Source organism: Lipotes vexillifer, unplaced genomic scaffold (assembly GCF_000442215.2).
Source record: "Lipotes vexillifer unplaced genomic scaffold, Lipotes_vexillifer_v1.1 scaffold611, whole genome shotgun sequence".
In the NCBI taxonomy this organism is placed as follows: Eukaryota; Metazoa; Chordata; class Mammalia; order Artiodactyla; family Lipotidae; genus Lipotes; species Lipotes vexillifer.
In genome coordinates this window covers 1,524,401-1,536,781 of record NW_006785619.1, presented here as the reverse complement: position 1 = coordinate 1,536,781, position 12,381 = coordinate 1,524,401, and the positions used below count along the sequence as shown (strand labels likewise).

General features: G+C 56.1%; 2 protein-coding genes across 3 annotated transcripts in view; one reads left to right on the top strand and one right to left on the bottom strand.

Moving 5' to 3' along the window:
* Positions 1-547: 547 nt before the first annotated feature.
* Positions 548-11,103, bottom strand: ARHGEF15 (Rho guanine nucleotide exchange factor 15). 2 transcript variants are annotated; one of them, XM_007457819.1, is made up of 16 exons: positions 11,041-11,103; positions 8,468-9,126; positions 7,874-8,206; positions 7,562-7,616; positions 6,699-6,757; positions 6,385-6,596; positions 6,108-6,268; positions 5,783-5,935; positions 5,519-5,648; positions 4,101-4,175; positions 3,906-3,998; positions 3,657-3,817; positions 3,417-3,569; positions 3,174-3,256; positions 2,959-3,063; positions 548-1,500 (listed from the first exon to the last, which is right to left on the bottom strand). In XM_007457819.1, the coding sequence occupies exons 2-16, from the start codon at positions 9,075-9,077 to the stop codon at positions 1,349-1,351; spliced, it is 2,535 nt and encodes an 844-aa protein (XP_007457881.1). In that variant the 5' UTR covers positions 9,078-9,126; positions 11,041-11,103; the 3' UTR covers positions 548-1,348. The 2 variants fall into 2 exon arrangements, with proteins under 2 accessions (XP_007457881.1, XP_007457882.1); XM_007457820.1 differs by lacking the exon at positions 11,041-11,103 and adding an exon at positions 10,498-10,539.
* The window catches only part of SLC25A35 (solute carrier family 25 member 35), a 12,860-nt gene continuing 11,097 nt past the window's right edge, over positions 10,619-12,381 (top strand). The window contains exon 1 of the mRNA XM_007457821.1: positions 10,619-10,722. The gene's annotated coding sequence lies outside the window, so the exon portion shown is untranslated. The remainder of the gene's footprint in view (positions 10,723-12,381) is intronic.

Below are 12,381 nucleotides of genomic sequence, written 5' to 3'. Positions count from 1 at the left end.
TTTCATATGTCAGGCACTGTGCTAGGTGAATCCCCAAAGTCATGGACATGCCAAATGCCAGTTTCTTTCTCCCTCTCAGTCTCCCAGAGTCCTTGCACCTCCAGTGGTCTGCGTGGCAGTTTCTGTCCTGGGCAAGTTGCCATGCATGAGCTGAAGGGAAGGTGTGATGGCTTAGCTCAGGGATAACCTTGTGCCAGGCCCGGGCCCCCACTTGCCAGCAACTGTCTGCTCCGCTCTGTCTCCATTCCTCACCTCCTTCTGGCATTGTGCGGTGGCAGTTTCTCATCTGGAAGCAGATGCTCTGGGTAGGATTAGGCAGTAATGCTGGTTCTCTGTTCTCTCCCCATTGCTTGGCCCAGTGTTTCTGTGAAAGGACCAGGATGAAGGCAAGAAAGCCCTAGAGGCTCAGCTGGCCCGAGATCCACGGCTCCTGTTTCTTCACTCAACCCTGGGACCCAGAGCCAGTCTGAAGCCCGAGGCGGAGGCTGAATGGCTGGTTATAGTTCAGGTTGGAGGATCTGAAGGTAGAGATTACGGAGGCCAAACCCAGGCCTCTCATCCCCAGCTCTGGCTGCCAACCACACCCAGCACATTCTCCTCTGGAGCTCAGACCTAGTGTCTTTCCTGAGGAGACTAATAAGAAAAATGGGGAGTGAGGGGAGAAATCGAGGATTCAATCATCTGGGAAGGGGGCAAGACCACACACACATCATGTTCAGCAGAATCACCTTCCTTGATACATATACAGACATATGCACACACACACAGATTCTCTGAGACCCACACTCTGGATTCTTCTAGAAGAGAGGAAGTAGCTTAAGAGGACACAGGAGGCACCCCAGGAATGGAATCTAATATTTCCCAGACTCAAAAGGCAAGACGGTCGTTGCTATAGCACCAAGCAGGGTTCCTACTGGTCTCTTGGGCCCAGATCACCATCTTCTTTGGCTGGGTGTGTCCCTGCTGTTGGCTATTTTATCCTAGGACTTTATCTCCAGTGCAGCCCTCTTTTAGCTGCACTGACCTAGCTTCTTTCTTGGCTGTGAGCATAGCAGAGATACTCATTGGCCAGAGGCTCAGCCAGCTCAGCACCCACTGGCCACTCTGCACTGAGCCTCTGTCTCCACTGGCAATCCACTCAAGCCATCTTCATTCTCCCTCATGCGTGGGCTCAGACAGCCCTGTTTTCATTGGCTGCCCAGTCTTGAAGCTCGGTCCCTACTGGTTGCCACTGAGGTAGCGTTTCCACTGACAGCAAATCCAGTGGATGGATGGGCTTTGTCTCCTCTGTGCCAGGCTGCCAGCTGTCCCAACTTGTGCCGCCACCACCCCATCCCCCTGGCCTGCATTAGGGCTGGGGGGCACTGGGGGAGCCTGAAGAGGGCCCAACAGCCTCCAGGAGCCTCTGGTGCTGACGAAGGTGCTTCCTCCTTTCGTGTTCCCCCGTGACTTCACACATCAACTGGGCAGGGAAGGCCCCAGGAAGCCCCTTCAGCCAGCCTGGGGAAAGAGAGACAAGGGCCTAAGTGGGTCTGGGGCAGGGGGCAGGTCGGGACGGAGAGGAGGCCCAGCGGGGTCTAATGCCTGAAGGTCATGGCGGGTGCCTTGGAGAATTGGTAAAAAGGCCACTAGGGGTGGAGGAAACATCAACATCAAAGAGGGTCGGGGTCCTTCTCAGTGCTATGTGGCAGGCCGGATGGGAGGGGAGTTTGGGGGAGAATGGATACATGTATAAGTATGGCTGAGTTGCTTTGCTGTGCACCTGGAACTATCACAACAGTGTTAATAGGCTATACTCCAATATAAACTAAAAAGTTAAAGAAAAAAAAGAAAAGAGGATCAGCCTCCCTCCTCTGTCAAGCCCTGTGTTGACTGCTCATCTCACTCAGAGTGACAGCCAGACTCCTGACAGGAACCTACGAGGACCCACGTGATCTGGTCCCCGTTACCCCTATGATGTCATCTGCTTCTCCCCGTTTTCCTCACTCCCTCTAGCCACACTGGCTTCCTTACTGCTCCTCAAACACACCAGCCTGACTCCTGCCTCCCGCTGGGACACTCTTCCCCCAGACACCACGTGCCTAAATTCCTCACCTCCACCAAGTCACGGCTCACACCGTGCCTCCTCAACAAGGTCCCCCTCGACCTCCCTACTTAAACATGTAAGCCTCCCCAACCCCGGGACTCCTGACCCCCTTGACTCTGCTCCACTTTCGTTTTCCCACAGCACTTACCACCTTCAGACAGTATAATTTACTTACTTATCTTTTTTTTTTTTAACATCTTTATTGGAGTATAATTGCTTTACAATGCTGTGTTAGTTTCCACTTTATAAAAGTGAATCTCAGTTATACATATACATATGTTCCCATATCCCCTCCCTCTTGCGTCTCCCACCCTCCCTATCCCACCCCTCTAGGTGGTCACAAAGCACCGAGCTGATCTCCCTGTGCTATGCGGCTGCTTCCCACTAGCTATCTATTTTACATTTGGTAGTGTGTATATGTCAATGCTACTCTCTCACTTCATCCCAGCTTACCCTTCCCCCTCCCCTTGTCCTCAAGTCCATTCTCTATGTCTGTGTCTTTATTCCTGTCCTGCCTCTAGGTTCCTCAGAACCATTTTTTTTTTTTTTTTAGATTCCATATATATGTGTTAGCATACGGTATTTGTTTTTCTCTTTCTGACTTACTTCACTCTGTATGACAGACTCTAGGTCCATCCACCTCACTACAAATAACTCAATTTCGTTTGTTTTTATGGCTGAGTAATATTTCACTGTATATATGTTACTTATTTATCTTGTTTATTCTTTATTGTTTCTCCTCCACTAGAATGTATAGTCCAGCAGGGCAGGAATATCTGCGTGTTTGGTTCACTGGTGCCGAGAACAGCGAGTGGCACCTCATAGGTGCTTAATAAATATTTATTGAATGAATAAGTAAAAGAATCTCTCACCTTCGGGGCTCTTGTAGAGGTGCTTGTGGGGAGCCCTGGACTCCAGATTCCGTCCCTCAGTCTTGGCAGGTGTGGAAGTCTCTGAACAGAGTTCCTGGGAACAGTCTGGTCGGGGTGGGTGACATTACAGTGGGATCCAGACTCTTTTTAGCTTCTCCCCATATTCCCCTGAAGACTCACTTTTCCTTCCCTCCTCCCCTCTAGGGAACACTCACCACAGTCCTCATAGATGGTGCCCGGGGAGCAGGGAAGGGGGCCTGGGGTAGGGAAGGCTCCCAGCCAGCGCTGCATGTCTGATCTGGTGGGAATATAGAGGAGGGTCACAGTTGGCCCGGGAGATCCTCCTGGGGGTTAGTTAGGCACGGGCTTCGGAGGAGAGAGATTAAGGAAGAGGGTGGTGGACTCGGAGAGGTCAAGTGAGGGTCCCCAGGGTGTTTTCTGAAGGAGACACAACTCACAGGGATGAAGCTTGGAGTAGCCGGTGGGTGGGACGGCCCTGGTGGTTGCTGAGAAGGGAGAGGCGGAACGTAGGTGGTCCAGATGGGTCCGGGACCTGCTGGGCCTGGACCAGGGAGCGATGGGCATAGTCCAGAACCTGTAGCCGCTGCCCACTGCCCAGGGAAGAGCAAGTTCAGAGGGAGAGCAGAGGTCCAGCTGGAATCCTGCCTGGGCTGCCTCCCTCCCTCCCTGAGACCCACCTCTTGGGCTGAGTGATGAGCAGCAGGTCACTGAAGAGCAGCAGGCAGAGGGGGGTGAAGCGGGGGCGGGAGGCAAAGAGCACACCCCCCCTTCTGCATCCTAACTCAGTCAGCTCCCCCTGCAACTCCAGGCGCCTGGACCAGGAGACCAGGGGCAGGGCCTGTGAGGAAGCAGGGAGGAGGTTCTGACTTCCCTGCAGCGCGAGCACCGCGGGGAAAGGGAAGCAGGGAGCCCGGGCGGGATCTGACCTTGACTTTGTGGAAGCGCAGCCTCTGCGTGAGCCGGATCAGCTCCTCTGTCTGCTTCATGCGCCCCACCTCGGCGCTGCACCGCTCAATGATCTGGGTAAGGGGAGCCAAGTCACCCACCCCCACTCCCTTCCACCCCTTCCATCCCTCCCTACCGCCTCCTCACCTCCTCCAGCCCCAGCATCCCCCTCCAACCTTGCTGACAGCACCCAGAGCCTTCTGGGCATTCTCCTGGCGGTTGGACCCCTCTTCTGTCTGGCGCAGGATATTCTGGGGACGAGGAAGAAGGGTAATTGGGCCCCTGCTCTGTGGCTCTGGGATTCAGAGGGGCTGCAGCTTAGAGGACCCTGCCTGGCTTGGCATTTGGGGGTTCACAGGGCTGGGGGACCAGCCTCACCACTCGCTGTCTGCATAACCCTGAGCAAGTCAGGTAACCTCTCTGAGTCTCAGTTACCCCATCTGTAAAATGGGGATAACTCCCACCTTCCATACCATTAGCATTGTTGTGAGGATTCTGCAAGCAAATATACGTAAAGTACGTAGCATAGTCTTTGGGACACAGTAAATGCTGAAAAGAGGGTTGCTATTATTTTAATAATTATTAACCACAGCTATTAGTACAAACAATATAGCGTGGGGTTAAGAGTGCCTCGATTTAAAGTTTGTCTCCATCAATTATTATCTGTGTGACCTGTGGCAAGTTATTTAACCTCTCTGAGCCTCAGTTTCCTCATCTATAAAATGGGGTCAATAATAGTTCCTACCCTCACATAGTCGTTGGTAAGGTTAAACGAGCGTATTGCACTTAGAACCATGTCTAGAACAGACACCCAACAGTTGTTTAGCTATTATGATTAATATCATCGTCATTATTATGTTGTTGTTGTCTACACTGGGGATATATAGAGCTGATTAAGGCAAGGGCACTGACGATCTAGTTGGGGATTCTTCATTTTGAGGTCCCCACATCAGGCGACCTAGTTTAGGGAGAAGTTTCTACTCTGCAACAGAAGAGTGTTTCTCACCCCATTTTTCAGTATCAACCCACTAAGGAGTCTTTTTAGACATTTTTTCCCTAATCGTCCCCCCTGCCCCCATCAAATTTTAATACCACAAATATACTGTATATCTATTTATACACCCTGGCCCTTTGGAGTACCACAAACCACTGGAATAGTTAAGATTTTTTCGCCCCCCCAAAGAACGAGTTTTTGCCTCCTTGAGGGTGATATCACCCCACTGGGAAGGCATACGGTCAAAGACAGGACTGAGAGGACCTCAAAGACCACTCATCACACTCCCCCTGAGACCTGGAGAGAGAAAGGGACTTGCCCAAGGTCGCTCAGCCAGTTAGTGGCAGAGCTAAATCTAGAATTCGGGTCTCTAGCCAAAGGCTCTTTTCCTGCACCCAGACGGCTCCTTGAAACGTTTGGGTAGCTCCAGGTAGGGTTTGGTGGGTCCTGGATGGAGAGGCCCCGATTAGGAGTCCTGACTTAGGGGATTCTTGTGTTTGTGGTGGGGTGGGAAATGGTGATGGCGGGGCAGGAGGCCCCCGGGGAGAGCTCTCCAACGGGGTTGGTGGGGCCGAAAAGGGCCCTAGCCAGGACGGGTACCTGCAGCAGCATGCGGAGCCGCGTGATGCGCTGAAAGGGCAGCAGCAGGAAGGACGGCAGCGGGAGCCGCTGGCACTTGGGGAGGCTCTGCAGCCGCCGCAGCTCCGCGGAGAAGCGCACGTTCGTGTCCCTGCAGAAGCAGGCGCAGGCTGGCATCTGCCTCGAGGCCCCGATCTCCCCGCAACCTGCCCTGGCCTGGACCCCGACCCTGCTCCCCATCTCCCGCCAGAACTGGTGACGGGGCCCCGCCCCTGGGACGCTCACATCAGGCGGCTGTACGTCTCCTCCTGATACTGCTGGTTCCGCACGTAATCCACGTACACGGAGAAAGGCCCCACGGCGTGGGCGTGCACCACGTCGCACAGGTCGCTGATGTGGGGGGAAGAGCGCACACGGGACAGTAACTTCCCTAGAAACCTGGGGGAGTGGGAGGCAAGCAATGGAGGGGGGCAGAGAGCCAGGTGTCCCGGCTTCTCGAGGGAAGAGCTGGGCACTAAGTGGGCCGTGGAGGGGCGGCCCGGGGACAGGAGAGCGCCGAGGAGTGCTTCCTCCCGAGGCCCGCTTGCGGAGAGGTGGCGGCCCCACTGACCGCTCACTGACTCCCTGCACGCGCTGCACGTTGGAGAAGAGGGTGTGGTGATCTCGGGGGGTGAGCGTGTCCCGGAGCGCCTGGCTCAGCACAAAGGTGTCGGTCAGCAGCCGCAGGGAGCGCAGGTACGAGGCCTCGGAAGTCACCACCTCGAACAGGCTCTGAGGAGGAACAGCAGGGCCGTAGTGGAAAGCCCAGCTCCCAGGCAGCCCAGGCGCCGGGTCCCAGGCTCCTCCCCCGCCCCCCCAACGCCGCGCCCGACCCCAGGTGCGTCCACCTCCTGCATGCGCCTCTCCTGGGGGCTGAGGGTGTCCAGGAGGCCGCTGGCTCGCACAGCCGGAAGCTCCTGCCACAGCGTGTTGCGAGGTCCGGGGGGCCGGGCGAAGGGGGGAGCTTCCCCAGGATTTGCCGAAGAGGGTCCCCCATCCTCACTGACCCCCCACAGCTCCTCTGACAGCACGGCTGCGCGATAGGTCTGGTACAGGGGTTCTGGAGAGCAGATGTCGCACATCAGCGAAGTCCAGTGCCCCGGAACCCTTGCCCACCGCTTGACGGTCTCAGCAGGCACGCCCCAGGTGCAGAGGCCCTCACCGTCCTGCAGGGGCAGCTCCCAGTTCTGCCCCTTCAGCTCTTCCAGCTCCTCAGCCTCCCTGTGGAAAGAGAAAAGGTTGGAATGCTCCTCACGTGACAGTGTAAGGGGGTACACGGCCCGCATGCAGGTTGTGTGCAGGGACTGTGACCGAAGCCAGGATCGTTTTATGTGCCTGTTGTACGTGAGGCCCTGTACTAAGTGGGCCCCATCCGTTCCTGCAGTCTCAACTACTGTGCACCGGCAACTTCCATCTCCAGGGCTCTCATGGAATGACCATTGTCGGGAATGTCCTATGGGTGCCTCGGTACAACTCAACATGGGCAAACCCAGCTCTTATACCTCCCTGCTCTGTTCTGGTCATCAGCACCACCATGCACCCTTTCACCCAAAGTAAAAGCCCGGGAGAATAAACTCCAGTAAATGTTTGTTGAATAAATGGATGGCCTCCGATTAACTCTTGATAATGGTGGTGAAATGATTAACAGGCCCAGATAACACAGGAGAGATGTTCCTGGTTGATACATGGATTCGCAGGCAATAATTTCGATAGAAGCTCAAAGTGGGGGAACTAAAATGGTTTATTATGGCCCTGGCTCGTCACCGATATCAGACCCCAACAACTTTATGAAGTATTTGGTATGTTTACCCCCATTTCACAGGTGAGGAGGCTGAGACCCAGAAAGGTTAAGTGACTTGTATAAGGTCACACAGCTGATAAGGGACAGAGCTGGGATTAGAAACCGGCACTGCTTGTCCCTAGAGGCCTAGGCCTTCTTCACTCCACACTTGTGGGGGTGGGATTCAGGTGGACCCGAAGGTTAGTCTGCTCTCAGGTAGGAATAAGGGTGGGAGTGTTCGGTACCTGCCCTCCGTGGTGGCTGGAGGATCGTTCTGAGGGGCGCCATCGGGACTGTCCCCTAGAGAGAGAATCCAGAGAGAAGAGAGAAAGCCTCCAGGATGCCCAGCCCAGGACTCCTGACTCCCGGCCAGCAGAGACTGTTACTATAAAAACTACAACTCCGGTCAGTCCCAGAGCAGCAGCTGGTGGAGGAACAAGAAGCCCAGGGCCTGCTGGGGGTTGTAGTGAGTTTGTGTTCAGAATGCTCCACCTCCACCCAGTGGAGCCCAGAGGCTCCTTCCCAGCCCAGAGGTCCACTCCCTGGGGGCCCTGTACCTGTTTGGATTCCATCTTCGGAGGGCAGATCGAGATCTGGCTGTGGGGCGTCCCCAGAGCTGGTGACGTCCTGTCTGACCCGAGTTGGTTTGGGGGGCTTGAGGGGTGGCAGGAGTTTGCGCTCGGCAGTGGAGCGGTAGGACGTGAGGACGACTGGGGGCTGGCTGAGGCTTGGAGGGCTGGGGCGGGAGCGGGAGGTCCGCAGTGGGGAGGCCCGGCAGGGGGCCCTGGGGCCGTCCTCATAGCCCCCGAGTGGCACCCATCGGAGCTCCAGGCCGGGCCGGGCTACGTGGCAGACACAAGGGCAGCAGGGAGGGCAGGCCAGCGCAGCATCTGTGGGATACAGTGGCATCATTAGGACACCCACCCTCCCCAGGCCTCCTCCCTCCCCTTAACCTGCCCAGCAGCAGGAACGTGGAGGTCAGCCCTAGGCATCTATCCCCTCTACCCTGACTCTCTTCAAACCCCCCGAAATCTGAAAACCAGATTTTCCAAACATGGAATCCAGTTTTTAAAAAGTAGCGCCTTCAAGTACCCAATCTTAAAGCCCTGAAAACAAAGAAGAGGAGCTGGATTGAGCCAGTCCGGGCTTACCTGGAGTGCCGCTCTCCTGGGACCCACTCCCAGCGAGGATGCCCTGCGCAGCCTCTCTCTCCCCGTTCACATCCAGTCCCCCGGGAGGACCCGGCTCCAGGGGATCTGGAGCCTGGACTCTGCCGTCAGCCCCCCATTCGAACCTGCCAGCCAGTCTCCGCACGGTGCCTGCGGCCGAGGCAGAGCCATCCTGGCCAGGGGCCCGGGTCGAGTGGAGCAGGGGCAGAGCCGCTCGGGGTGACCCGGAGGGTTTGGGTGGGGGCACTGGAGACCGGGGAGCGGGTTCTGGGGAGATGGAGCGCCGGGACACTGGGCTGGGGGTGCCGGAAGGCGAGTCTGGGGAAGTCTGGGAGTCGAGGCTGGCTTTAGAAGCTGACGGGGGCAGAAGGGCTGGGGGCTTGAGGGACGAGGCTGGGGGCTCCCAGAAGATGGGGGTGCACATCAGGGTTGGTGCCTCGTTGGCAGTGAGGGGAGGTTCTTGTGGAGAGGAGCCGTTGTGGTGCGCCCCCGGGGACTGGGCAGCCCGGGGGCGAGAAGGGGGGCGGGGCCGGATGATCCGAGGGGGCTTCTGGGTAGGGGGTGTTGCTGCAGGAAGAGACTGAGCTGACATCTTCCTCTGAGCTCTTCCAAGGAGTGGGGTACACTGCTGGAGTCATCCCCTGAGGAAGAGGGGCAGAAAGAGAGACCCTTAGTGCCCACGAGTAGACTGAGGCCTGCGAGCAGAAATGTTTGCAAGTAAATGAGCCGAGATTTCAGAGTCAGGAGGGAAGGCGGGTACACTTCCTCTCTTCCCATTTCCACTGTCTCCTCCCTTTACCTCTCACCCCTCCTTATTCCATTCCCTGAGGACTCTGAACCCTCCCTGGCACCCCCAGCCTCCATTGCGCTCTGTCTTTCAGCCTCTGCTGCCCCAGTCAGGCCAGAGGAGACAGTGAGGCCAGAGCTGGGGCACCTGGGTAGAGACCCAGGCTGGATGAGGGGTGTAAGAGAACTGGATCAGTAAGGGCAATGGGGTATGCCGGTAGAGCTGCTACGTGTCTACCTGATTTATTGTGTTTTGTGTCTGTAGTGTGTGCTGTGGAGGTTTGTGTGTGTGGTTTAAGCGTGAGTGGACATGGTGTGTTTTTAGTGCTACATGAACGGGGTGTTGGATGCTGTGTTTCAGAGTGTGTCTGTTACACGCGAGTATGCAGTGGGAGAGTGGAGTACACAGTGTGTCTAGCGTGTTGTGTGAGATGGGGCTGCAAGGGTGTGTGTGTTCCGTGCTCTCGTGTGGGGCGTATGTGCGGTGTGTGTCTGGCCTGCGCGCCCGCCTGTGCCTGGGCCGTGAGGGATGCATCACTATTTCCCTGCTCCAACGGGCCCTCCGCCCCCATTTCCCAGTTCCTCTCTCTGGACTCTCCCTTTCCGGATTATTTTTAGTCTCCTTTTCCTGCCATGAAGATTCCTGGAGCCTCTGACCCCAAGAGACCAGGAGGCCCCCGCATGGTCTCTCCTGCCCCATCCTCACCCCTGCCTGTCTCCCAGCCCCCCACCTGGTCCCGGAGAGATGCCCTGGTGGAAGCCTGGGTCCCGCCAGGATGCCTAGAGGGTGGTCAGGAGGCCAGACTAAAGGTGAGGACCAATGGGGCCAAGACGCTGGGGCCTGGGCTCACTTCCTCCCACCAGGAAGGCGCTGTAATCCTGAGAAGGCAGCGAGGTCCGGGCTGGGAGACCTGGCGCCCCCAAACTCCCCTGTGGAGTCAGCAGGAGAGTCAGATCCCTCCGGGCCCCAGATTGGTTTTTGAGAAATGATGCAGGGTGGGGGCTGGGAGCTGTAGGCTGGGAGTCTTGCAGCTCAATGGCCTCTGTGTTCTGGCAGGAAGCTCCTTAGGTGACCCCGGGCAGTAGCCTCGCCAGCTGGCCAGCTCCTCCCCAGCCTTGCCCCCCTCCAAGATCCCTGCCCCCCTCAGGTACCTGCCCTAACTTCCTTCCCCCACCCCCCACTCAGGCCTCTCTCAGGGATCCAGGTACTCGGCCCAAGCACTCACCCTCGAGGCCTCTCCACTCTCGGTCACCTCCCGGGGCCGAGTGAGTAGGGGCAGGAAACAGGAATTGGATCCTCCTCCCAACCGGACACCCCCCCCCAAACCACACCACACTCCACATGCGCACACTTGGGCTCTGGAAGATGTGAGGGACCCCAAATGCCGGGTTTCAGAGGATAACAGAGTCTGGGGAAAGGATGAAACTCAGCCGTGGAGAGTGGGCTGTTTGTGCACGTTGCATGTGCACGTTCTGTCCTGGGTCCGCATTGCTGTGTAGACAGCGGCCGGGGGTGGACAGGGGTGGGGGTGAGGACAGGGTGGCAATGGCAGTGGCTGGGCTGGCGGGAGGGCGTGGGCTCCAGACACCTCTGGATAGCTGAGGGATGGGGTGTGTGTCCCTCGACGGCGTGTCTGACCATCTCTTCCACACCTCGCATGACAGCCTGTCCCTTTCGCATCCAACCTGTCCCCTGGGGGTGAGTCAGCCCATTATTTCACACCAAGGGACCCCACCGCCCACCCCAGTTTCCACCTCCCTAAATTTACCTTTATCTTTTTGGAAGCGGTTTCTATTTTCAGCCCGTCCTGCCTGCCCCTTGGAACAAGGAACGTGGGGCCGGGTCTCTGATGGTCTGTTCCTATGTTTCTGGGGCGGGAACTGAGGGCGCAGATTGAGATCTCCGCAGAGGAAGCCAGTTCCTCAGCCCCACCCGGCCATTGTGTCAGGCAAGCGTGCGTGTGTAGGGGACCAAGGGGTCGGTGTGAGATCTCAGTGCACCCCAGGTGGATATGCCCTTTGCTGGGCCCCCTGCCTGCTCCCCATTCTCAGTCCCTGTCTCTCAGGGCCCCAGCCCCTGACTCCCCCTGTCCCCCTGGGAGGCTTTGATGTTGATTGGCTGGGAGTCAGTACCCCTGGGGGCGGGGGCAGTGGGCAGGGGTCCCTCTCACCTCTAATTTGCTCTGTGATTGACGAGCTGAGTTCCCAGGGCTCAGAGTGTGTCATAAAAACAACTGAGGGGGCGGAATGAGCCACACCCCAGCCTGGGAAGTAGGGTAATGAGAGGAAGATGCAAGGGCAGTTAGGAACTCAGGGGGCCTTTGCCCACGCCCAGGTGCCTGCTTTTGCCAGACTTTCTCACACACACACACACACACACACACACACACACACACACACACACACACACACTCCAAACAAGACACTAAGAAGAAAAGCCAGAAAACTGGGATAAAACATATATTTTAACTCATTTTTCCTCAGAGTAAAAGACAAAGTCCAGAGTAAAAGACAAGGTCCAACAGTGAACCTAAACCTCTCCTCTGAGGCACATTCCTGACCCAGGGCCTTTGCACTGGCTGTGTCTTCTGCCTGGAGACCCCCTTCCCAAGACATCCCCATGAAAGATTCCCTCACCTCATTTCTCAAATATCACCCTCTCAGTGAGGCTGCCCTACCACTCTTTAAAATTGCGTCACACCAAATTCCTGACCTGCCTTTTTTCCCATAGCAATCATGCCTTATAGCATATAGTGTATTACTATTAAATTGACATAGTATGTTTATAGCTCCATACACATTAGAAAGTAAGCTTCCTGTCAATAAATAAATGATGACATTTTAAAAAGAAGAAAGTAAGCTTCCTGGAGGCGTGATCTTTATCTTTTTTGTTCACTGATATACCCTAAAATTCTGGAACAAGTTCAGGCACAGAATAAGAGGTGCTTAATATTTTGATGAATTTAACAAACTGAGTTAAATCCTCCCCACAGCCCACTCACTACTCCCCTGGCTCTCCTTTCCTACGGACCATTTCCATAATTCTGTTGATTCCACCAGTTTCCCTTCTCTCTCTCCCTCTCTCTCTCTCCCTCTCTCTCTCTCTTTCC

Bases quoted from the DNA above. Each gene is read 5' to 3' on its own strand.
- ARHGEF15 (XM_007457819.1), bottom strand. From the start codon at position 9,077: ATGTCAGCTCAGTCTCTTCCTGCAGCAACACCCCCTACCCAGAAGCCC. The intron at 7,617-7,873 runs GTACAGGGCCCC...TTCTCTCTCTAG, and splicing joins CGAAGATGGAATCCAAACAG to GGGACAGTCCCGATGGCGCC. The intron at 6,758-7,561 runs GTACCGAACACT...CTCTTTCCACAG, and splicing joins CCAGCCACCACGGAGGGCAG to GGAGGCTGAGGAGCTGGAAG.